The sequence below is a fragment of the Melospiza georgiana genome, chromosome 7, assembly GCF_028018845.1.
Source record: "Melospiza georgiana isolate bMelGeo1 chromosome 7, bMelGeo1.pri, whole genome shotgun sequence".
Lineage (NCBI taxonomy): Eukaryota > Metazoa > Chordata > Aves > Passeriformes > Passerellidae > Melospiza > Melospiza georgiana.
The window spans coordinates 34,605,009-34,631,774 of NC_080436.1; the positions used below are offsets into that span (position 1 = coordinate 34,605,009).

Below are 26,766 nucleotides of genomic sequence, written 5' to 3' on the forward strand. Positions count from 1 at the left end.
CACAACCCCCCTGAGCAACCTGTTCCAGTGTCTCACTATGCTCACAATGAAGAATTTCTTCCTAATATCACACTTTCCCAATGTGTGTCCATTCCCCTTGTCCTCTCACTACAGTTCTTGACAAAAAGTCTTCCCTGTAGTCTCTTAAAATACTGGAAGGTTGCTGAGTTCTCCACACAACCTTCTCTACTCCAGGCTCAACATCCCCAACTTTCTCAGCCTGTCTTTGCAGGTGAAGACCTCCACTCCTTTTATCAACTTTATGGCCCTCTTGTGGACTTGCTCCAACAATTTCATGTCCTTCTTATGATGGGGATGCCTGAACCATAGGCCTGCAGGTGTCAGCTATGGGCAGCTTCAGCACAGCAGCTGCAGTGAAGCTTCCACACAACATTGCTTTCCCCACGAAGAAATCAGCTGTGATAGCTGGAGTTAAAATTACTGTGGTGTGCCCAGGGCACCGCTGAGGAATGCCCAAGCCAGGGAATCCCCACAATGTGAGCAGGAGGCACTTGGGCAGCTGCTCACAGAGGAGACCCACGCCATGGAGCATCTCCAGCTTCTGAAGAACTGGCCCAGGTGGAAAGGGTGTAAACTACACCAGGTGAGGGTCTGGACACAGTCTGGACACTTGGCTCCTCGTTGGCACCACTGCAGGATGGTTGAAGGCAACATGTGCCAAGCGGTGCCGTGGCTGACAGCCATTCTCGAATGGCAGCTGCTGGCACACGGCGCCTGCCAGCAGGAACCACTTCAACATCTATGAAAAATTGCTTACAATTGCTCTGCCACCTGCAAAGTCATTAATCTCTGCCTAAACTGGGAATTTTGCTGTAATTATAGCAGTTAAGGGCTCTTTCTCAGTTTTGAAACCCTTTCAGAAGTGCCAGCAGCAGCAGCCTCCCACAGCAGTGTTTGTTCGTGTCACAGTGCACTTGCCATATAATGAACAGAGACTTAACTGCAAAATAATAAGTGAGAGATTGTAGAACTAACTTGGTAATTTTTACAACACTTGTGAGTAAATTCCATTTTTTGTAAGATAATACTTGGAAAAATGCAGACAAGTTGGTTGTGAGGTTTGTTTTAAAAGAAACAATCCATCCTTCTCTCAAAAAAGAATCTACAATTACCCAAAGAAGAAACAGTAAATAATTAAAATATGTTTGGGGAAGTTTCTGGAACCCCAGTGTGAACCTGAGTCCAGGACAGCCATATGGTGTTCCACAATGGATATTAGTCAAGGCATTCTCCTCCATCCTTTACTTTCACATTGAGTGGTGTCCAACATGCCTGGAATTGACAGGCACCAGGTGAAAGCACCAAGTTTTCCTGCTTTTTTTCTTCCCTTCCTCCTGCCCTGGCCCAGTGGGCAGGGAGCAAGCAGCTGTGAGGTGCTGCCCACCAGGGTTATCCCAGCAGGTGTGGGCAGCCATGGGGAGCCAGGCCTGCATTTGGCTGCCAAAAGAACAGCCTGAGTCCTCTTCCCACTGGGCAGAACCAGACAGCTCAGTGAACACAGATGGGTTTTCAGAGGGAAATGGGGCAGTTAAACTTCAGAAGCAAACTGAAGCTTTGTGGTTGTTCTGAGCAGACTCCCTGCTTACCCTAAACAATATGCTTTATAGTTCCTTAAAAAACTGCATTACTGTAATTACCATCTGTATATAATGAAAGAAAACAAAACTAAAACCATTTTACCTGGTGAAGAGGCAGCAGTAATGTGGACTCCTTCTAAACTGGTAAACTTCCTGCAAGTTACTGAAAATAAAGGACAGTACATGTTTTACTTTTCCAACTACTGCAGCAGACTTGAAACCTATCAAAACACCATAAAGGTCTTCTAGACCTCTATTATTTGCAGGGTTTCAAACTAAGTTCTAGCACTGTGCAGCTCCCACTAAAGTATCCTGTTAAGATGACATTCAGGACAAATGCATTTTGTATTTTGATTTATGATCATAATTATCTTCTGTTAGCCAAGAAAGGCTGCATGAATGGATTGAGCAGACAAAGGAATCAGGGCCACCATCCCAATTCTTGTTCTTATGCAGTTACTGTGAATAATTGAAGGTACAGCATGAGTTTGAATAACTCCTAAAAGAATTGGGGTAAGCACAGTTGTTACAGGCATGTATGCACAAAACTTGATGCCAAGTCCAGAGTAAGAAACAGCACCTAAGATATTTTTTTGTAGACAGGAAATTTAAGTCTGTAATTTTGCTCCTGGTTAGAAGAATGCACATCCAAAGTGGAATATATTACCAGTTCTGTATGAACAAAGGTAATTAAATTAAATTCATTCCAGTTGGCTTAGCTAAGTAAACAACAGTTTTGAAACTTGGATTCATCAGTAGTAAGTCTGTGACAATGAGCTGTGTTTATAATCCACTTAGCTTTGCAAAGTGTACAACTGGTTACAGTGTAAGACTTTCAAGTTAATAATTTGGGGAAGATTCCACAGTAAATTAATTACAACAAATTCATAAGCAAAGCTGCTAAGTGTTATTCCTTGAATTGTGTGACTTCTAAACAAAGTTTAACTTCTACAATTCCAATACTTTACCTGACTGACCTTTAGTATGATTGTTTTCTAATGGAGAACTCTTGTCACAAGACATTAAAATTAAGTCTTGCTCAATGGCAGCTGCAAAGATGATTTGCCCTTTTGTGAAACTCTACACAATTTATACACAGCCTCACTGACCTTTCTGTAGCATAACCAATATGTGACTTCTCTGACATTTTAAAATCCAGGTAGGAACAGTAACACAGACCGTCCACACCTCACCTCCTACTGAAAGCCTGATCATATAAAATGTTAAACAAAAATTAGATCAGGAATTACAAATATGCATGAATATTAGAACAACTACTGCAGTACCCAAGTCAGGAATTTAATCCTTTGCTCTCTGGCAGCAACACTTAAAAAAAATGTTTTAAATTTGAAAACCAACTCTCAGATGCAGTCTACAAAAGGAAGTTTCACATTCACTGGTGCCTCTCCAAATGCAGGGAACATTCTCTGGCTTGGGAGGAGGAGGATGACAAGAAGTAGCTTTGTGCACTGCTGCAAATTGAGGAGTTCAAGTAAGTGAATAATCTGAGAAAAAGTATGTCTAGAAAGAATTTCAGAAGTACTCTGACTTACAGAAACACTCAATTTCTCTAAATGTACAAAGCTGGGCCATTCACAGCATTTATAAATTAAAAAAACACCCTGAAATAGATTGGATTACATAATTTAGGGTTTTTTTCCTTGGTAGAAGATGCATTAAATCCTTGTTTTATTTGTTATATCAGAGGCTGGGTTAGCCAGGAAAACTCATGACTTCCTCTCAAGCTGCCTACCCATTTATTTTCTGAGAATATGATACATCCTTTGTGTATTCCATGAGAATGTGTAAACTTGCAACTATTCTCAAATAGTTACATAAAATAAAGACCAGGCTTATGGCTTTTATACAACTTTCAAAAAAATGGGAAGAAAACAGAAAATTAAATTTAAACTTTAGACAGTTATTACATCAGTAAAAAAACAACCAAAAAAAGCCTTATTGATTCATTATTTTGTGAGGATACAAAGCAAAAACCCAGACAGGTTTGTATCTAATTTACTTTGAGACCTTTATTTCAACCTATTTTAACAACTTTTTATGAAGACTTCTTGTTAAGAACGTTCTCACCTGCTTCCCTACCTGACACTCATGTAAATTATCAACTGGCTGATCTCTCCAGATTTTTTAATTGCAAGCATCCAGTCACTTTGTCTTGGAGCCAGTACTTCAGAATATTCAATCTTGCTGACATAAGTGAAAAATGCAAAATGGTTATTGCATAATTTATTAAAATGTTTAGAAAAATGATACAATTTAATGTGGCACTAAAACACTAATTCAAAGTATCCAATTTTCATTAAAAACGTGTAGTTGGCAATACAAAGAGTCTTGATCTGTTAAAATATTTCCCTTTAAATAAACAACTAAAGATAAAAAAAAAAATTACTGTGGCACTTAATAAAGGAGAATTTTGGTTTTAATTGCATATCATAATGCTCAAATCAATCAATACACGTTCATCAGCAGCAGGGGCTATGCCTGCAGTCAGGTCCTGTTTGCAGGGCAGAGCATTCCCAACTCTCAGAGCAGCTCCCATCAGGGTGTCAGGCGTTTGGGGTCCCTGGGGAACATGGAGGTCTGGCGGACGTTGTGCAGCCCCAGGTACAGCATGGTCACCCTCTCCAGCCCTACAGGGGATGAAAACAGCCCATCAGCACCAAAAGTCTTTGTCCAAAACCCCAAAGGAGCTGCAGGTCCTTCCCAGCTGGAGCCAGCCCCACACAGCCCATCAGGCAGGCACTTCCTCATCCTCGGGGCTATAAGCACCCCAGCCACGATGGAACCCAGATGGAACCCAGCCATCTGGTGGAACCCAGATGCACACTTGTTTTTCCACACAGATCCTGGGTTAAGGTTTCCACCTGGAACAGCTTGAACCCAGTGCTAATTCTCATGGCATCTCCTGTTTGGTGGGTATTTTGCCATGAGGACCATCTACTCTGAAGAAAAGATGCAGCTTCAGCTTCCTTGATGTTATTCTGACTGCCCTAAATTATTCTGGATTACCTGCACATGTTGCATGATCCCAAACAGATGAAGAAGCAATCACATATTTCTCCTCACTGCAAAACACCTTCATCAAATACACAGAGACCAGTGGCTGCTGGTATGATGGTGACTTTGATAATTCCATACATAATACACTATCTTCTTGCTTCCTTAAATTTTCCTCAGAGGTCAAATTTGAAAGTGCTCTGCCTGGCTAGTAATCACTTTTTCTTGTGATCACCTTTTTTTAAAACTCACCAGACTGTGCCATCAGTATTTTGCCTACTTATTTTATGACAATCTTTAAATTTGAACTTCTCTCTTTAAATTCTCCAGGATAAACAGCCCCACAAATGGTGTACTAACAAGGTCACTACTCAGAATTGTATACTGAGCTCTGCTTGGGACTGAGCAGTTTAAGTTAAGCTCAGGCTAAACAAAACCAGATACTCACCTATTCCACCACCTGCGTGTGGAGGTGCACCAAACCGAAAGGAGTCAATGTAAGCCTTGATTTTCTCCAAATCTAGAAAAGAAAAATATTGGTTTCTCACCTGCTTAATGAACCCCAAGCCAAATAGACAAGTGAATGCAGGACTAAAAGAACAACAAAAAAATTACAAACTAACAGTGGGATTTTACTCATTGAACATGTAAATTGTCCAGAGCTATCTAGAATTTATGACTGTAACAGTTTTATCATATAATTTTATTAATAACTAATCAACAAGGTGTTGCTGAAAGATCCAGTAGTTTCCTCATACCTCGCTCCAGATGGTTAAACAGAATTAGATGGATTAACAGTAAGAATGAAACAAAACTCTGATTTTACCACTCATGTAACAAATTCTGTCCCTAATTCTTCCTCTAAAGGACACAAATCAAGTCAGGACTTATGTTCTTTTAAATTGCTTGTTACCAATGCCATGATGCTTGGCTCTTTCTGTCAGCAGCTGGGGGTCATGAATTCTCTGAGCTCCAGACAAGATCTCTTCCCCTCTCATGAACATGTCATACGAGTTAGAGGTTTTCTGGAAACACAAAAAGGAGTTTATTTCCTACCTACAGTTCCATAGTTTGCAAATATTTACCTCTTAATAACTTAATTTTCTGATATCCAAAGCTGTTAAAAAAGCCAATTTTTGCCTAAAGTGTCTGCTGTCCGGAAGAATATTTTTGTCACTTTTCAGTGATGGCAGCAGTGTTTGACCATGAAGATCTCTTCATAAAGCTCTCCCAATTTTTGCTCATTTCTCTGCAGTATCTTTGCACCAGTGAAGAGTAACTGAAAACATTTGACAAGTCATGTAACCCTGACCTGACCTTGTTATCACAATTTTAATTACAGCAAGGCTGGAACTAAATGATCTTTAAGGTCCCTTCCAACCTACACCATTCAATGATTTTGTGGTCAAATTAATACACTTTATCTGTATTGTCAAGTTATTGCTACATGGAATAATTTAAACTAAAAAAATAAAGAAAAAAAAATAATTGAGAACAACAAGGAATTTTACTTACAGGGTTGGCTGGGTCTGGCATTGTATAAAAAGGCCTCACAGCAAGAGGATATTTGTCAAGAATGTAGAAGTCTGTGTCATACTGAATAATAATTCAGAATAGTTAGTACAAGAGAAGACTACATAAAAAACAAATTACAAGAGAAAGACAGAACCAATGCATCTTTGAAATAAATTAAAACAAATTTCCCAATAGCTTCCCACAATATTGTCTAAGTTATCAATAAAAGTGGTGCATTCTTTCTGAGTTTTTCAATACTATTTCTAGTGTAAACTTACAAATGCTGAACATTAAAATGTGTTGCTGTAACACATTTTGCTGTAACACAATGTGGGGTTTTTCCCCCAAAAGGTCTCATCTCCTCCTATAGATTTTGTTAGAATTGGGTTTGCATTTTTTTTGAAAGTCTCCTAAGAAGGGGCTTTGGAACATACTAGCCTGTTTGGTGTCCTCAGTACAACATATGATAGAAATAAATATAAAAGATTGAAAATAGTTTGAATCTGCTTATTAATGACAAAGACAAAACTGATGGTAGATGAAATACACAGCACCAAAATGGAAATGCAGTCAATTAAAAAATGGTGATCACCAACTCTTCACAACTTGTGCATGTCCTGAGGTACTGTTTACATATAGATATTTACATCAACCCTATGACTGCACAGTATCAGGTTTCAGAGTCAGTGAAAAATTTATTTACTCTAAAATAATTGTTACCTTTTCCTTTACCAGGCGTCCCAGGAGCTTTTCATTAGGAGTGCTGAAAAAGATTATCATCATTAAAATGAAGTAATTTGAACTTGTACTGATGATATACTTCACAAAGTCCAAAAGACTACAAGCTACAGATCTGCTGCACCCTGACCCTTAGAAAATCTAGTAGTTGTTTCTGACTGGTTTGGGTTGTGCACACAGAAATTGCAAAATAAATTATATTTATTTGTTTCTAAATACTTGGCATTGGTCCTAGAAATCCCACAAATTAACTGACACCTAAAAATATTTTTGCTCTCAATGTAACTTCTTCCTAGTTACCATATTCAGATTACTAAAGAACTGTGCACTCTATTTCCTATTGCCATACATCTTGTATATGACACAGTAAGTGAGAACCACATGAACACTCATTGAAGAAATGATTTTCCTCCATCAAACTCTTATGATGGAAACTTTATTTGGTGCACAGATCATTTTACTTAAAATCACAAATTTTAGGACCTTAATGGTACTGGTTATATTATGGAGAAGAACAGAAATGTTTTAATTCATTAAATGTCTTTAGTAAAGTTTATATATAAACTGCTAATTAAACCATCTCTCAGTAAATCAATGGGAATTCATGAAGATTGTCTAATCGTTTTCCTGAGAGGTGGAAAGAAGAAATGGAAAGGTGTTACTTAAAAGAAAGACCTTAAAGCAGGAGCATCTTTTTGTTTAATCCTATTCAAAGACATGTGACAATTCACATGAAGGACTGCAATTTCTGGACAAACAAACACTTCTCTTCCTTAGAAGGTTCAAGTTGTTCTCACTTTATGTTGTCAGTTATTTTCTGTCAGATTTCAGAGTTTGTACCTATAGTCTGTGTTAAAAGAAAGGATTATTTTCACATCCACTCATTTACTTGTCAAGAGGTCTGCACAGAAGTGCTGTTTATTCCTCTAAAAGCTGTGGCTCCTCATTGTGGGCTGTCAGGTGCTCAGTACAAAACTGACACTTCACTGCCACTTTGCCAAGAGTGACACAGTTCCATCCTGCCAAGTACCTGAGATCCTCCTCATCACCCATCTCCACACCGGCCTCCCGGAGCATGGCCACACCTTCACGGTATTCCAGCCTCAGAGTTGGCTCCAAAAACTTAAACGGCTCACACGGGAACTGTTTGCTCACTGTCTGAATTTCAGTCTGGAATCTACAGACAAAGAAACAAGAACAGAAGCCAATTACCAAACAGTCAAGGACTTGCACCTAGTAATGATTTTGTGATTTTGCCACTAGAGGTCCCTCTTGCAACGTAGAAATTGTATTAAAACCACTTGAGGAGAAATTCTGTAATGAATTGTCTCAACAAAGTTAATGCATCTACTTCACTGATGCTAATATTTTACTATTACTTCTGTTCAATCCCTCTTGTAAGAAATAATCAACTCGGTCAAATTTTCACAGTAAAGACACTGAAATTACTCCTTAGATGTGTAGTATTTACTGGGGTTCTTTTTTGATTTGAGTAATATTCAAATATATACAAGAAATTTCCTTCTGGACAGACAAAGATTTGCATATCTGCTGGCAAAACAGTCTAATTTGTAAGCAAATGGACACCACTTCTAAACTTCTAGCCTGACTTTTTAATGAGTTAGACTGTGAATAATGGAAAATAATCCTTGCTGTTATCATGGAACAAATGCAGGCTGGTCTAATCACTTTGATTATTTCTTATATAGTAAATATTAAAATGAGTTTTGAAACAGAATAATCTACCAGTAGTGGCAAAAAAAGAAGGACATTTTAAATTAAGGATGGATCAATTATCTTAGGAACTCCTTTCAACAGCAGACAGCAAGTTTCTTAGTGCAAGCCAGCATGCTCCAGGAGATGCTAAAAGTAGTTTACTGGCCTATGGCTTCAGTGAACCTTAGAAGTCAGGCACAAAGTAAGAGCAAAGCCAAAATATGTTTTGAAGTTTGTTGTAAACCAGATTACCAATGATCATCTGGTAAAGTGAGGACAAAAGAGTGGTGTACTTCATTCCACAATGCAAGAGATGTCAAACAAAGAAAGTTACTCATTAAAAGAAGGAAATGCTTTTATTACCTTTCCTGAAGCCCTTTGAATATCTGCACCATGGTATCTGCAATCTCATCTACCACTTCATGATAGTGATAATTGAAAGCCATTTCAATATCCAGACCAACAAACTCTGTCAGGTGTCTGTGTGTATTGGAGTCCTCAGCTCTAAATACTGTAAAATTAAACAACAGAAATTCTAATTGACCTGAAATTATCATTTCAGTTGGAAAAATAAAAATCATCATTTGGATTAGAAAGACACAAATATAACTAGCAGCCTCAGAGCACCCTCTGTAACAGTGACAGCATTACTGCAGCTGTGGTACAGACACTACCCACTGAGAGGCAGGATCTCTGCTTAGATGGACAAACTTGAGTGGAAAAAACAGACAAGCTTTCAAGCACACAAGAACTTTCAGATTTGAAAACTGCCTTTTTCAGAGGAAATGGCCTTGTACAGTGTATGTGTTCTGGGATAGGTACATGAGTCTAATATAAACACATCTTCCCACAAACCATGACTCATCTGTCAGCAATTAACAAGAAATTTGACCTTCTGAATTACCTGGAACTTTTGTTTTGTTTTGTTTTATACATTGTTATTGACTTGTTTTCAGCATTTAGAGGTTAGGTATCTTTAAACCACTTGAGGTCTTCAAAGAAAACTATGGTATTACCACTTAAAGAGGCCATGTCCTATCAGCATTTAAGAAAGAGAGCATGGCACTGGAAATCATTCCTTTTTTAGTATTTACTGACAATAACAAGTAAGCTTGTTCTCAGTAATGCTGTTCAGTACATGTACAGCAACTCCTATGTCAACTTTACTGTCATCAGTTGCCTCAACTGAAATTTGGTTTGGCAAATGAAACAACACCAAGTGAAACTATTCAAAGCTTTTGTATGTGTGTGTGTGTGTGTGTGTTATCTTACTTGTACCACCTGCTAAAACCAGGGCACACTTCACACGTTGCATAAACCCAAACTTTTCTTACCTGGCCCGACGCAGAAAACCTTTTCAAAGTCAGCACAAATACACATCTGCTTGTACAGCTGTGGGGACTGAGCCAGGTAGGCACTGGTTTTGAAGTAGGATACAGTAAACACATTGGCTCCTCCTTCACTGGCAGCTAGAAAGCAAGTGCTTTTGTAAGGAATTATTGAAATAAAATGAAGCAGTTGTTAAAATAAAAATGCAAAAAATCAATTAGAGGTAGAATGATAGATTATTGGTCTTTAAAGATCAGAAAAAGATTTTTCTTCAAAACATACTAGAGGAATAAGATATATTTGCATCCATCCATTCATGCCAAGGTAAATTTTGCAGCTCAGGAGAGTCACACCTTGCCTTGAATTTCTGCAAATTTAGCTGGGGCAGCTTAAAATGTTCCTGTTTCAGCCGACCTTCACCTTAGAATGAGAACAGCAGAGAACACATACCTGCACTAACACATCTACCTGCACCCCCACATTTCTGTGGAAATGGCTCTTGTGTGACATTGGCTCAGGCCAATGTCATGTCAAATGGCATTTCTGTGACAGTGGCTCAGGCTGCCAGGGGTTCACTGCAGTGAACCAAGTGCTATCCTGTTTTGCCAGGACCATCCTCTCTAACTGGAGGCACAAATATCTCTCACAGTCAATCCTAGATTTACCAGAGGGCACGAGCCAAAGCTATAAAGCTTTTTCTCAGTTTGAGGCAATTTTCATGGACAGCTACAGGAACAAGGACCACATGCATTTCCCTTACTGCAAAGCACCTACCCAAACTGCATCACTTCACCTTGCCAATTCCCAGTGTGTGACATGAGAGGTGCAGTGGCCTCATACAGGTAACTTTTAAAAACTTCAAATCTTAAAACTTTTATGATGTTTAAACTGGAAGTTTAGTAATGATTGAATTGACTTAACTTAGTTAATTTTACAACATATGGGGTCATCCAAACAATGGGATGCTTGCTTGCTTCCAATGGGACCCTGCACACTTCCTCAGAGGTCCTACAAAACTACTTGGAAGCCTTCTAGCACTTTATGCTATATAACTATCTCTATAGGGAAAAAGTCATCCAATCTTCTAGTTCAATGACACTTTTCATGCTGAAAGAACAGCTGCTTACATGCATTTTTTAAAAAGGCTCATTTTTTATCTCAATCAAGAGATGTCTTCCAAAATATACAGAAGCATAAATTCTGTAAGCAAGACATGCACTTTGTGAATGTACATATAATAACACAGTAACACAAGTGTTCTGCTCTGATTTTCTATGCCATGTATCTTAGTGGCATCAACAAAACCTCAAAGAGCACCAATAAGATGGAAGGAAAACCTCCATCAGTAAATCAAGCCATTGGACTTCTGAAAACAATACAGCAAATCAAGAGAACTAGAAACAGTATCTACATTTCAGACTTTAAGGCTGAAGCTGTTATTCCACATTTCCAAAAAGAAAAAGATCTACCACATTCTAATTGCTAAAGAAGTGACAAATTGTGCCATATAATGGCATCATATTTTATACCACGTGTTTGTTGCAACATCTTTATGATGGAATATACTTTTAATCTAAATTAGACTGGGTTTTTTTAATACTGAGAATGGAACGGGCAGTGCTCAACACTGAGAACACTGATCTGAAGAATAATGCATATGATCAGAACTAAACATTCATATGCATTGCAAACTACATAAATCAGGTGTATATATATATTTTTTCTTGTCATTCCTTTAACAGCCTAAGTCAGGAAAAAAGTAAAAGACCAACTCTGACACCTGACGTTTGCTATGTTGCATCTAGGCTAGAAAGAAAATTTATGTTTTTTAAATAAAAACTTATTAAATTTTTGTCAGATAGGTACATTGAGCAACTACAAAAGAAGCACACCTGCAGCTGCTGGATCACATATACAATACCTGAAATGATTTTGGGAGTCTGAATTTCCACAAATCCCTTGCGAATAAGAGTTTCTCGGAAAAGCTGACAAATACCAGACTGAAGGCAGAAGATTGCCTGACTAGTGGAGGTCTACAAGAAGAAGATAAAATAATGAATTCTATGTTAGTTTTTCCTGACTCTATTACTTCTTCTGGACAGCTGGAAGGATGAATTCCTTCCCTCAGGAATACCTAATTATTGTATCTGCCTAAACAGTGAGAAGTGTGAATCCATAATTGTCTGATACACAGAAGGAAACAGGAAAGGAAGCCAGAGAAATTATTAATTTCAATTTATAGCATATTCAGTTATAAATGAGGCACTATGGTCAATTCTGTATTTAAAAAAAACCCCTGATTTATGAGATGTGCTTCTGCAAATACAGGTTTTACAGTAAGAAATTGAATAAAAGTAGTAAATTTATTAAAAGGCTTTCAGCACACGGAACTAGAACAGCTGCACAACACAGTACATGACTAAAAGCCATTAATAACTTACATAAGGTAGAAATGTCTGTCTGTTAAAGACTACCAAATACAATGTTTTTCATGTAAAAACACAGCCACATGTTAGCCATGTACAGCACTGACACAAAACCATCCAAACCCCAAGGTCTACATTTCCAACAGTTAAGCAGCCCAGATAACACCTGTTGATATGAACTGCAGTTCTTCTGTCTTTTTTTTACCTTACTTTAAAAGTAAATTTAGCTGAAAACAGAAGTAGATTTAATGAATTGATAATTTTTTTGTTTATGCACGTGACACAATTGAGCTGCTCATCTGGGTTAGCAAATACCTGCACTAAACATTCCAGGAACACTTTTGGCATACAGAGTAAAACAACCACCTTAGTGACTGACTGTTGCAAAGACTGCAAGGTGTCAGCACTGAAGCCATATCTGATTTTGTGCTTTCAGCATCTCAAACGTGACAGTGAGCAACCTAAAAGGGTTCAAAAAAACCCAACAAGTTCCTGCAAACGAGCAAGAGAACGGTTCTTTACGACAACCTTCGTCACAACACTGTTTACCTCTCTTTCTGAACAGCACCCAGCTCCTCAGTCAGGGTAAGAAAGGCCTTGTGGGCTTTTTCACATGACTCCTCTAGCAAACCACAAAACAAAAAACCCCCAACCAAAACATATTATATAAGCAGCCACATTTAGACAGACAGTCAGTAGAACAGCTGAAATAAAGCTACAGCCATCATCTCTGCAAGATAAAGACATCCCTTTGCCAAGAGACCCAAAGAGAAAGCTGCAGGAACACTGCAGATCTGCAGCTGTTTGCAGTTATTTAGCTGACCAATGAAATAGCTCATGTGGGTAAGTGGTTGAGACTAGTAAATAATAGCAGTTCTCACTGTCTGATAAACCACTAGTCTGACAGACCACAGCCACTACTCAAATTTTCCAAATGAAGGAAATGAGGTTTAGAGCAGCAGTTACAAAAGTACCCTAAGAGTTTTTCACCTTTCTCACATTGGTCTCCCAGCACAAGACATATGGCAAGACTCTGCCTGAGTTATGGGCATACTTTGGCATTGTTACATCCAAGTACCAGGATGATTCAAAGGGAGTTTTTCTTCTTAACCATCTCCTACTTGAAAGGTGAAAGAGCTGACACCTTTAAGTCACATTTGAGTTTCGCAATAAAGTTTTTGATGAACTAGACACATCTAAAATTGCTAAGAGAGAAGATTAATATTAACATAATTATGTTAATTAACATTAACATAAAGCAGCATAGAAACAATGCCTCTTCCACCCTTGGTGTGAACCAACAGCACTTCCTTGCCAGAGCAGGTGAGGCTGCAGTAGTAAGTCAAACAGTCCCAGGAAAAAAAGAAAACTGGTTGCTAAATCCAGTCTGAAAGCAATTACATGGTGTGAGCTAAAACTGTGCACAGGAACACAGCCAGCCAATACCCAACACAGCTCTCCAGTAACAAAGGTTGGTCAGGCAGTAACTCCTCCTGTCCTTTGTGAGGATGCAGGACAAGAATTCTGTCTTCCTAAGCCATCTATAATGGTAAGTTAGGCTTAGAAACAGCATTTATGAAAGCAGCCAAATTCACAGAATTGGACACTGAAGCTTTTATTTAACTGCAGACCAAGAACAAGCAGCAATTCTCCATACCTCAAATTAGATCTGACAAGACCACTCTTCTTTCACCAAAGGTGGCTGAGTTTCAGTGTCCATTCATTCAGAGAGTGCCAACATGGGTAACTGTTGGGAATTTGTGATACTGCAGCCTCCTTGTAAGAATTAAACAGACCCACAAGACATCTGAGGTAACTCCTAAAGAACTGCATCTGACAATTTGCAGTGGAGTCAAATCAATGACCTCAGAAGTTTTATGTGCCACTATGAAGAAAAAACTTTTCCAATTTAATAACATTCTTTTCACTGGTGTGATGTTCAGAACACAAAGAGAACAAATTCATTTGAAGAAAATAATTCAGTAACTGAGATGCTGGTATATATAGCCATGTTTCTACAATGGTAAGTAACACAGTCACAATCTGAGCTTCCACACCTAGGTACAATACAGCAAACTAAGGACAGAGACAGCTGTCAAAATTAATTGATTTCTACCTTTGCCTTAAAATAAGATTTTGCCATGGCATTCTTCTTGAGTAGTGTTTACTCCAATAGGAACCTTCCCACATATGTACTGACAAACCATCTTATCTAAGACTATGGCAAAGATAGTCAATATTGCTTCAAGAATTAACCAGAAACAGAAACAAATTTATGATAATTAAATGCTATTGCAGTTAACAGTATTAATGTTTTAACTTGGTCTGCAAAGTTAATTATACAGAAAACCTCATTATTTTCAATAATTACCTTTGTTACAGACAGCAGAAAAAAGTTCAGGGAACAATGCTGAAGTAAGAGTTTCAGTTATAACTTCACTTTCATTTCACCTGTGTGTTTATTATTCAGATGCCATGAAAGAAGACATTAATGATAACACTGAGCACTGTAAGCTTAAAAAACAATAATCACTTTTCATCTGGCACAATTTGCAGTGCCAGAACAACAGCCACGTGTGCTGCCAAATGTTTTTCAGTGGAATTGAGGGCAGTTCACACCACCATGATCATCTCAGAGAGGTGAGACCGACACACAGACATGAGAAGTTGTGAACTTTCTTTTTACTTTCACATCAGCAGAATTTGTTCTGCTCTCCCCTCATTTTTGCTTTTCTGTTTGCCTGCTGTAGCTACCTATCTTCCACCAAGAACAACCACAGATACAAAGCTGGCTAAATAATGTAATCTATATTCTTCTAAGTAATAATAAATTATTTTAAATAATGTAACTAATTTTGCAATTCCTCCACTGTATCTAGGACAAGAGAAGGTTTTGCTAGGAAACAGAATTTATCTTAAATAACATTTTTTTTAACCCAAATGTGACTGAAGTCAACTTATATTCAAATTTCAGAATTACTTATAGTACAAGAATATATAAACATGAAGTTTGTAGTCTAAATGACTGGGACTGTGTATGTACACTCTGCCAAATCACTGCCCACAAGAAAATCTACATTTGCTTTTTCATTACAGCTTGGATTCAGTCAGGAAAAACACACCTTTTGCAATGAGGAAATTGAATCCAACACAATCAAATCAAGCTTGAAGTAATTGAGCATTTGGAAAGAAAGTGCATTAAGATCAGTGTACAGCTGGATTATCACATACACAGTGTGACACCCATAAACTACTAAAGACACAGTTTAATGTTAATGCTCTACCCTGAGCAACAAAACCAGGGTAATATTGACCCTAAAAAGGCTTTGCTTTGGTCTCAATGAGCTGGGCAATAGCAGACACAATTGTAGCAACAGGACTGCAAAAAGGCATAACATTTAAGTCACATTTGGACAGACACTGTTGAGATAAAAGTCCTGAAGAGCACAAAAAATAAACCAGAGCAAGGACATCAGTCAGGTCCACCATAAACCTGGGTGCATCTGGGTTGTTTCTTTCTTCAGACTTTTTCACAGACAAACTGAGAAGTAAAACCCAAGAATTAGTGTTTCTTCCACTGGTCTTTTCTTCATTATTTGTTTTACATTATTTAAAACAAATAATGAAGAAAAGACCAGTGGAAGAAATAATGTAAAACTGGAGGAACTTGAATTGGTATTTTTAAGAAGCAAACTACAAGAACCAGTGTTTCACTGGTCTATTCTTCATTACTTTTGATGTACCACAGAACTTCATGAAATACAGTTTCTGCAGGTCTTTAGACAGACACAGGAAGCCTACACAGTACTGAATACTTCAGTGAAACTTAAGAATAGCAGAAAAGTAAAGATTTAAAAACACAGTCAGTGCTCTCTCTACCATTTTTAACTGTTGTGGTAAGTGAATGGTAAATCAAACATCCCTATGATCAAGTGGTTTGACTTCCATTAAACCATTGGGAAAAATAAATAGTTGGGTCAACAGTGGTTTCCTCACAGTCACCCATGGTTACGTGAAAGAAAATTTAGTCCATACAGGACTTCTCTTTCTTATCAGCTCTCTTCTCTCTAAAACCCCAAGTTTTCTACTCCAAGGGTGTGATCTGTATTTCATGAGTTAACCCACCACGAACAGGTTCATTCTTCTCCAGTAATCATTCTTTAGAAATAATTTTCCAATCCCCTTACCCCTAAATAATCACAATTTTCTCTCCATACCTCACAGTAACAACTACAGCAGTAGCCTGGCATCTTGGCATTTAAGTACTTTCCACCCCCAATCTTAAAAAAACTGAACTATGAGACACTTTTGAGGGACCTTTGTCAGCAAACAAAATGCAAGACTGGTAATGATTCACTGCAATACTCAGTCTATTTCCACATGTACACAAGAGTGGAAGTCTTGCAATCTTTGCAACATACTTTGCATCTTTCATCTCAATTCATGTAATTTCCTTATTATTAATTACACTCCTTGTATTGCATGATAATCAAACCTTCTTTGGTATACATTATAGCTGGATGGAGTGATGCTATTTTCAGAAGTCCAGGTTTTTTCATTCATGCAATTAACTGAGTTTCCCAGCTCCATTTCATTGTGACTTGGCCCTATCCAGTTAACTCCTTTGTCAATCACTATTTAAAATTAGCTAATTACTTAACTACCTTAAAAACTGTGTTTAAATGGACAAAAATTACTTTAGTTGCATACAAACAACTTTTTTTAGCCTCAGCCCAACCAAGATCTATGCATTTAGTCTGGTAAATCTTTCTCAAAATAACAGCATCCCTATTTTTGATGTTCAGTGACTTCTGTCTTCCTTAAAAAACTGGGGCCCTGAGGAAATCAGAACTAGATGATACATTTAGCAGTGGCTGGACTTCCTCCCACACTTGTAGGAACAGATATCACAGCATCTCCATTAGAACCATTCTGTTAAAATTTTTCCCTGTTGCCCATGATATGGTTTTCCTAGAAGGAACCGCTGGGGGAACAATGGTTTCAGATAACACATCATGTATGCAATCCTCCTTAGAACATGCCTACTTATGCAGTGCATTTGAAACACTAAAGGCTCTTTGAAGCCTCATTTGTACTCCAGTAGTTCCAATCTATGGAACCAAATCACTGAAAATCAATTACTACTTTCTGGGTTTCTTTGTATTCCTACTCTTGTGATTCCACTACATCCAGTGCTTAGGATGCACATATATATATATATATATATATATATATATATATGTGCATGTGTTCTCACTGAAATTCCCCCTTTCTTCATTAAATATCTTTTCTGCTTATACAGCACTCTCTTTAAAAAAAAACAGATTAAAATATCATATTTAGAATCTGCTTTTGTTCTGAAACATATCATGAAAGGTGCAACAGAAAAGACACAGTGTGTGACACAGTCTGAGACAGAAACTTTTCCTGTGCACAGGAGGAAGGCCAAGACAGATACCCAAGCCTAATCCTGGGCAAGCTGTGGCCAGATCACACCCAGCCACAGGTCTATGCAGAGGATGAGACACAGGCACTGCAGTACTGAGATCTGGCATTCCATCCTATCACCAATTCTGTGAAAAGCTAACCTGAATTGCTGTTCAGCATCAAACAGGTGCTTAGCACCACACTGCAGCAGCTGCTGGAGCTAAGGGGAAAAACAGCTTCTTAACACAGAGTTAAGGTTCAGAGCTCAAAACAAGGTGCCAGACATTGCTGAAGAAAAGGTGTCCCAACAGTGGTTGGGACACAGAAGAGGTTACAGCAACACCCATTTATGTCAGCAGTTGCACCCTGCAGGCAGAATACTGACCACTAATGCCCTTTGGCTGTACTGACAAAGATATTTCAGAAGCATTGGGATGGTCATGCTGAACCACTGGATGTGCACAGGGGCAGAACTTTAGCCCAGCCCTTTCCATTCCATCTCTTGTGTTCATTCTGGCTTGAGTCTTCCTTCTTTTTCCATTACTATTTACCTTCTTTGGCTTTGCTCTGCAGATGCCCTCAACTGCATTACAGCCAAGGATGCCTCCAAGCCATTTTTCACCCAGCATTTTTAAAAGCTATTTCCCTTTGTATAATTTCTCTGTTCTCTTTGGGCCTCATGGCTCCTTTCAGTTTATTATACAGGTGTTTCTTCAATATAATGGATTTTCTTAGGTTTCTCTGGAGTGCTGTTGGTTATTTTTATTCATCACCAGATGTTCAAGTAAAGCTTGCAGTTCAAGCATCCCAGATTTGTCCCCTTCAATTCAGCACACTTAGTACCACCATAAGCTGATGATCCTTCACATGATTTTCACTTTCAATCATTAATATAGAATTCCTTTCATTAAAACTTAATTTAAGACAGATTAAGAGACCAATATGATGAGATACTGAGTACCCTGAAAAGTAACCACAGACTGAAGTTATTCAGTGTGGTACATAAGGTCAAGTGAAAGCCAATTAACTTTGGTACAAGTAAAACAATTGACACAAGTAGTTTTAGTTGCTGAAATAAGGACATCAGCTGTTGAAAAGCTGTAAGTCTCTCAGTGCCAGAACTTTTCCAAATTTTCCAATAAATGACGTTTTTGTTTCATTTCTCAGGTGCAAAGATTGATTTACTAAGAAACTGCCATTATCAAGAACTCTGAAGGCAGTACTAGGTATCAAAAAAAATCAGCCAAGTTTAGTCTTCATTCAATGTTGATTAAAATTTTATTGTGGAGAGCCTAAGATGGCTAAAAAGCCTAGGAAAAGGCCAAGATGCCTCAAGTCAGTAATGCTTAAATTAGTTACACACTTAAGTGTTAGCTGCTGTTTAATTAAAAAAGAATTACGTTCTGTAAGTAATTTAGTAGAGAGTATTTTGCTGCTCATTAGAAATGGTAAATATATGGGAAGTTTATGAATTCACAGGCTGGGTCTCCATGACCTGGATAAAGAAAGTGTTTCAGGAAAAAAAAGGAAAAGACATGAATGCTGTGGAAACAACAAAGAGAATGAGATTGGTATCGTGGCCTAGTACAATTTCTCTGGCAAGGCATGCACTACAGCACCTCAACTGTCTGTTAAAACTCAGAACTTCCATCTTATACTTCAAACTCTTTACAGGTTTTGGATAACAAAAACTACATCTGAGAAAAAATGTTGTCTCTAAATTGTCCCTATTCAGTCACCTTTCACTTTTGCAGCTAAACAGCCCAGATGTGCACAGCCACATGTCAAATCATCAATGTTTGCCTTTGAACTGCCAATATATGTTCTTTAGTTAATGTTAGTAAAGGCAAACATTTAGGATTCAAAAATCCTGTGCTTTTACAATACCACACAAAACCACAAAAACATATTGTTTGTTTTTCTTCTGGCCAACAATAAAATTCCATCAAATCCATGACTTTTACTGCTTTGTGGATTAGAACTATGAAGAATAAACACTTGCAGGCAAGCCTGCAGCACTGCATGTTCCTTACCCTTAGATCAATGATTCTGTTGTCCAGTCGTGTATCTTGGTTTACAGTAGCTCTTCCATCCTAAACAGTTGCACAAAAGCACATAGTGAATACACACACAAAAAATAAAACATCCAAAAAATAAAACAAAACATCCAAAAAATAAAACAAAACCAAAACTTCAAAAAAACAACATCAATGGAGAAAAACACCCTCTGGCTAAAAGCAAAGGGTAATTTCTATGTTCAGCTGAACATCTAGATCATTCTAGAAAGAATACAGAGCAAACTGGCAGCACAGAAAAGTTCAAGGTGTAACTTCTCCCAGAGGTCACAGGCAGAACCCAACTATGAGGATGCATCAGACACACACACACGATTGGGAACCCTCTGGTTTTGACCTTCTTCTGCAGTTCAGCAGACATCAAAGCCATAGAGATGTTGAACACAGTTCTGGATGGCACAAAGGAAGTAAAATGCAAACCCATCAAACCCCCAGAATCACCGCATTAAGGAAGTTGCTTGGCTTTCGTGCTTTTGTTCAGCTACAAAGACAATAAAAAGCATTTGAGGATGCAAAGTTTTCACCTCCTCTCCTTCCACTTCTGGGCGAACAGCATCATCCAGCTGTAAGGGCAGCCGGGGCTCAGCTGAGCTGATCACATAGATCTGAAATTGAGAGAGAACAGAAATAGCATGAGGCTCTGCTCAAAAGGAGGTGTCATTTACAAAAGGATATTTCTAGCAGAGTCTTGAAACAGTGTTTGCATAGGCTACTGGCTCTAAGGCTGTCATTGTATTCCACTACTTGAGATACACTGTGCATTCTCATGACAATACTGAAGTGCTTAGTTCTTGCTTTCCCTTAGATTTGAAGTATCTTTTTTTCTTCTGAGAAGCATCAAATTGAGCAAGTTCAAACAGCTTGAGGGACAAGCCTTTTGGCATGAATGCCAGCTCTGAATATGCCAGATTTCACTGAGCTTTAGTTTCTGATTCCAGCAAGATCATCCCGTTCTTCTCCTTGTTAATGTATCATTTACTTATCATCTGAATACAGCTGAAAAAGAGCTATTTCAGATTCAAAAATGTATGAGATAACTAAAATACAATCAGAGAATGAAAACCACCTTGCTGTGCTTTATGGTCTAGTATTGCTCCTAGAGGAGCAGTGAATTTGATGTTCTTTCAGAAAAATCAAGCATGGAATAATCTGCACACATATTAAAACATGTTTCTTCAAAATCTGCAGATTTTCCCCAGTGCTGTTAGCTAAGATTTACCTCACTGCTATAATAGCCATTGTGCTCCAGTCCTGGGGTGACTGGGTTTCAGCTGTATTGTAGGCATACAGTTTGGTTAAAAACCTTCAGAAGTAAAGGATATTACATAAAGGTTTAAATATGCTTTCTATTTAAACAAATTATAAAGTTACACTTCCTCCAGCCCTACAGCACAAGCTCCAGGAACTTTAGATTTCAAAAGTTTCCATACTGTTAAGCCACTAAGAGTTTATTTCTGTGAGAATTATGTATTGCAGTCCATTGTACTGAGGGGAAGATTGTAACTCTGATAAAGGAGAAACTTCTGACTTGCACTTAAAAAGTAGCAAATTTTTTATTCCAGGATCTACTACAGTTAAGAATCAAAAACTAGAATTACAAACTTTTGTAGCCAAATTGTTCTAGAGAGAGATACTTTTTTAAACTTAATACTGTAATTCAAATGGCAGATAAAAACAGGGAAAGATAAACTCCAAGTATCTTAAAACCAGAAGTGTTTAATTTTTGCATATAAAACACTGAAATCTGTAGTTTAAAGCAATGTATTTCTCTGACATGAGATTCCTTACTGACAAAGTTTATGTATGTAGGCAGACAGACAGTCTCAACAGATAATCTATCAAACAATTAACCAGTGCTCCATTTGCTGAAAAATTTACCCTCTGAACGTGAAGCTCAACATCTTGCTGAGTACAACCTCCAACTTTCTGGTACGCTTTCCTCACAACGCCTTCGATGTCCACAATGCTCTCTCTGGTGATGCTGGCAATGAAGAGAGGACAGGAGGCTCAGTCAGTTCCACTGCACACTGCAGCAGCCTCAGCACTGAGCACCACTCATGCACTGCAGGGACTGCTGAACAACACAACACTCAAGGGTCTGGAGTCACTTTTATATCTAATAACTGATTAATAAAGGAGTTTGCTGAAATATCCCCAGCCACAATCAATTCAAACTGGGATGGAAGACTTGAGAGGGAAAGATGATGATTGAGCTCAGTGCTCGCCCATTCTCTGTGTGTTGTTTATACACAAACTGACAAGTGGCAGAGCTCTTTTTCTAGGCCACAGACACTCTTCCATGTGTCAGCTGATGCAATTATCTGCAAGATGTGTCTTCACCAGCAGAACAACAAACTGAAGGGAAGTCCTAGGACTGAAAGGGAAAATCAAAACTAGTTCAGCTTGTTTAAACTATATGACTTGTTACTGAAAGATGCAAGATGCTCCAAAGTCATTTCTCTGTGACAGGGGACATCCTAACTGCTCCCCACTAACAGTCACTAATGGTACATTAGAACAGCACACACTGTCCTGAAAGTCTCCCAAAGATATGATATAAAGTGTGTGTGCTACAAGCAAACAACAACAAAAGCCTCAGGAGTCAGAGGTGAGAAAAGAATTTTTATGAGCAGTTTTTATTTACACATTTAAGGTACTGGAGTTTAAACCAGCACTTTTCTACAGATAATCTCACCCTCACAGGAAATATATTTTCACTCTGTCTCTCTGCTAGCATACAAGAAGTCAAATACCTAAAAATATTACTTTCCTTTTTAGGAAAACTAATGTTACAATTAATCTTTCACTTGTGAGTCCTTCTTGAGAAAGCTGCAAGGCACTTTACATACATCACTTGACCACCTAAGCCCTTAAGACAGCAGGAAAGCATCAGGCCCACAATTTAACTGCAAACAAAAAGAGGTGAGTGAGGATGTCATCAGACAAGCTGGCCACTGCTAAAAGCAGCAAACCAAAGAGCCATTAACAACCCTCAACCTTGCAATGCCAGCACTTTTTTTACTTTGAATAAAAACCTTGAAAAATCTGATGATGTTGAAATAACAGTGGAAAATTCAAGCATCAAATTTTCAAAACCTAACAATGGCACTGTAAGTAAATTCCAATTAACTAAAAAATAAAATGCCAAATTTGAGTATTTTAGCTGATTACACTTTTTTTAATGGTAATACTTTCAGGTGATAGAACTTATTAGCTGCTCTACAGTTAATACAGATGAGGGTGCTTCATATGCTTGACTTGCTTCACCATTAGGTAATTCCATGTACTGCATTAAACTCATGAACAGCACGCTCTTCTGGTACATTTACACTTTAGAAGAGCTGCAATTGCTCAAATCACAACTAAATTTGTCCAAAGCAGAGGCTGAGAGCAGGCTTTAAATAAGAATCCATTTCGTTACAGGTGAGCCTCCATTTCCATTAGTTTAGCAGAGGCAACAAATATGAGAAAGGATAATTGAAATGACACCAAGTGCTTCCAAGTGCTTTCTATTACAAATGATTCTGTTTGAAACTCCTCATACAGACTGTGGAACCAATACAGTGCTTTGGATGCAAGACAGTGTCATCATCTATGAGAATGAATGATGCTAAACCAGTATTAAGGGTAACTATAAATTCCCCTTGCTTTTCAAGAATTAAAGTTTTACTCTTATGTGAACTTTTTTTCCCTAAAAGGTTTTCTATTTTTCCTGCTTCCTTTTCAATGTCAACATTTTGGCAAATGTCCAGAAAACACTACTAATGACATGAATAGCACTGTCTTCACTGAAAATACCAGTTTCTAATCTGCTGAATAAAAGCCTTCTCAGTAATAACAGCAAATAATGTTTTAAACTTATTGAAGGAAATTCTGTGAAAAAAAATAGTTAAATATAAATGTGCTGTAAGGACTCATAATTAGATTGGTGATCCCATGGATGAGAACTGTTAGTGAAGTCTGTAACAGAGCTGATCAGAACATGCAAGGAATTCAAGACATGCAAAATGGTATCAGGTTAAAAATACAGGAAGAAACTGCTTTTTACATCACTGGAAATGCAATGAGGCTTTGCAAACTTGCATAACTTTAAAACTTTGCACATAGGATAAACTGAGCTTTCTCTCCATCTCTACACTGGGGTTGCAATTAAAACATGTTTCTTGATCTGGAACATATTTTAAACCGTAGCATTCCTTAGTCATTACATTTGCCACAATTTTAAGATGTATTTCAACTGAGTTCCTAACTGTGTAGGTCCCTGTAACCAAATATTCAAGTAATTGTCTGGATACACAAAAGCACTAGGAAGGGTTCTACTGCATGTGACCATCTTTGTATTTATAAATATCCACCATCTCCTCTAAACTTTCTTTGATAATTAAAAATGTGCTTTTCCTCATTTGAACTCCACATTTAATGCAGTATGAAAATAAAAGCTTGTGGTTTGAGTTCTGTTTGAACCATGCTCAGCAAGACCTAGAGCTGCAAGGGTCTGAGGTTCATAACACTGCATCAAACACAAACTACAGAAACCTGGAAGGAGCTGCTTTGATCCCAACAGGTCATTCCAAGGATGTTCCTGAAATGGCATTTTCAGTTCAAGTTACAACAAGGAACTAGATGTTTTAATAAAATGCCAGTAACCACAGCAAAGCATTCTCCACAGCAGCAGGAATAAGTCATCTAGGTGATTTTTGATAGAATTCCCCTGGGTAACAAAAAAACCCCAAACACCAACAAAAGTGAACAAGTAGCAGAAAAACATGCCACAGTACCACCATTTCCATTAAGGACAACAACATTTATATCTGTAATTAATGCTACCAGGGACTAGAAACTAAAGTAGGATGCTTAAAGCATTAAGAAAAGACAGATGGCATCTTTACATTGTTTAATCCATAAAAAAACTATTTAAGTATATAGACTCAAAAAGTCCAACAATAAAAAATTTCTTTGTATAGGAAACTATTTAGTATTTTGTAATGTTCAAAAAAAAAAAATCAAGATTATAATTTCAAAAGTGTCCACTAGATGCCTTACGTCCCTCTTAATTAGCTGCATGTCTATTAGCCAAGACTTTCTCTTTTAACCACAGGATTGCATTCTTGCAGTCTTTATAACAACATCTTTCATCAGCAGCTTCATGTTGCAAGCTGAACCCCATGCTGGCCCCAGAAAGTGAATGACAATCAACATTTTCTTGGTCAAAAGCCCAAAGAATAGGAAGAAACTTGGTTATTTACAGATTTTAAATAGAAAATATTTAATTCTTCTATGCCATCTATACTTATTCTGGCATTTTGTTGTTTTTTCTTCACCACCGTTCTGTAAGCAGACTGCACAAATTATATTAATACATTATTAAATTTAAAATATTAAATAATTTTCTTAATACATAATAATCAATTATCCTTTACCTGAATGCCAGTGAAAGTGAAGGCACTACTTTACTTTCAAAAAAGGAGTGAATTTTGTAAGTAGCTAAGAGTATAAACATTTTGTATTCAACATGAGCAACTGTAATCCTGTCTGCACAAATACAGCAAGTCTGCATGAAGCTCCCTGAAAGGAAATTATCTGACCTTGTATACAAAAAGGCCAGGTAAACACCTTTTCTTATTCTGTTCATTCTAAAATTGTAATGATTGTTTCCCTCTACCCACATTCTAACACTTGGTTGAACCTGCATATCTTCTGGTGGAAAAAGAATTCAATCTGCTTTTAAGGATTTTAAGTAACAAAATCCACAACGAATTTTTAGTAATTTTCACTAAAACCCTACACTTTATTTCCTTTTTAAATTCCCCTAATTTCATCCTCTGTTCATTGCATCCTGTCACACCTTTGTATCTGCAGTGTAAAGAATCCCCAGCTGGCAGAAAACCTTGGACAGCAGCAGCAGACTGGGATTTAAATCCCTCACTGATTTCTCCAGGATAGAACAGAGCTTTCCTCAGACTCCCAGATCTGCCTGACCATGTATCATTGCTTCCTGCAACTTCACCATCAACCTTTTCCAATCTAACATGTATTCAGATACAAAGACAATAGAAGTGGACAGAATATTCCAGAATTGCCTAAACTAGGCACATATTACATTAATGCTATTTTCTAGAAGTCAGAGAACTGCATGGGCTCCTGTCAAGTCCGTTATCTATCACAACCTCACACTTCTCTCTGCACTTTTCTATTTATTAATCCTAAACACCCACAAAATCTGACCAAACAATCACAGAGGTACAAATTCACACTGAAGAGCATTGAAGTGATTATTCTAAACGAGCCCTGGTTACTACACACTCCTGAGTGCCTATTTACCAGTCCAATTTTTGTGTCACCAGCAAATTCAGCTGCAATTTGACATTTTCTTCCAGACTCCTGATATAAGAATTAAACAGAAATGGATAAAGAAAACATTCTGCACTATCCAGCAGTCTTCCTAGCATTACCAATTTATCTAGTGAAAGAACCTACATACATTTTTCTAAATTGTGAATTATTTTCATACAAGTTAATAATTTCCCCCCCCTTCATTTTAATCTCTTTCCTGCCTTTTTGCTCTCTGGTCTACTACACAGAGCCACCAAGTTACTTCCTGTGAAAGGGCAAATTTTTTGAGCAGCTAAATTAGAATCTGTTAACCACCTCTCCCAACTGCTCTGTCAGCTCACATGGCTGTGGCAGAGAGGTGGCAGGAAAGGCTCAAAGCTGAGATAGAAAAGGAGAAAGAAAACCAAAACCAGCCACACCCCATGTTTGATAGAAAAAAAGGAGGTTGATGAATTACTAAGATAAATTATTAACTAGCACCTCTGCTGGCTAAAAGAGACAATTAACTGTTTCTCTTATGCAGCACCCCTAGCAGGACTGGGCTGAATTGCTTTTTCTGATAAAAGACAAGAACAATTTCCAGCATCTCCACTG

The 26,766-nt window shown here is 37.8% G+C and overlaps 1 protein-coding gene across 1 annotated transcript in view; it reads right to left on the reverse strand.

Moving 5' to 3' along the window:
* Positions 1-3,827: 3,827 nt before the first annotated feature.
* DARS1 (aspartyl-tRNA synthetase 1) overlaps positions 3,828-26,766 on the reverse strand; it is a 36,436-nt gene continuing 13,497 nt past the window's right edge. Inside the window, exons 5-16 of the mRNA XM_058028128.1 lie at positions 21,718-21,820; positions 20,364-20,444; positions 19,798-19,857; positions 11,833-11,944; positions 9,917-10,051; positions 8,946-9,093; positions 7,897-8,043; positions 6,849-6,891; positions 6,129-6,209; positions 5,527-5,638; positions 5,062-5,133; positions 3,828-4,246 (exon numbers count right to left, since the gene is read on the reverse strand). Coding sequence (XP_057884111.1) covers positions 4,155-4,246; positions 5,062-5,133; positions 5,527-5,638; positions 6,129-6,209; positions 6,849-6,891; positions 7,897-8,043; positions 8,946-9,093; positions 9,917-10,051; positions 11,833-11,944; positions 19,798-19,857; positions 20,364-20,444; positions 21,718-21,820 — 1,186 coding nt within the window. The 3' untranslated portion in view covers positions 3,828-4,154. The remainder of the gene's footprint in view (positions 4,247-5,061; positions 5,134-5,526; positions 5,639-6,128; positions 6,210-6,848; positions 6,892-7,896; positions 8,044-8,945; positions 9,094-9,916; positions 10,052-11,832; positions 11,945-19,797; positions 19,858-20,363; positions 20,445-21,717; positions 21,821-26,766) is intronic.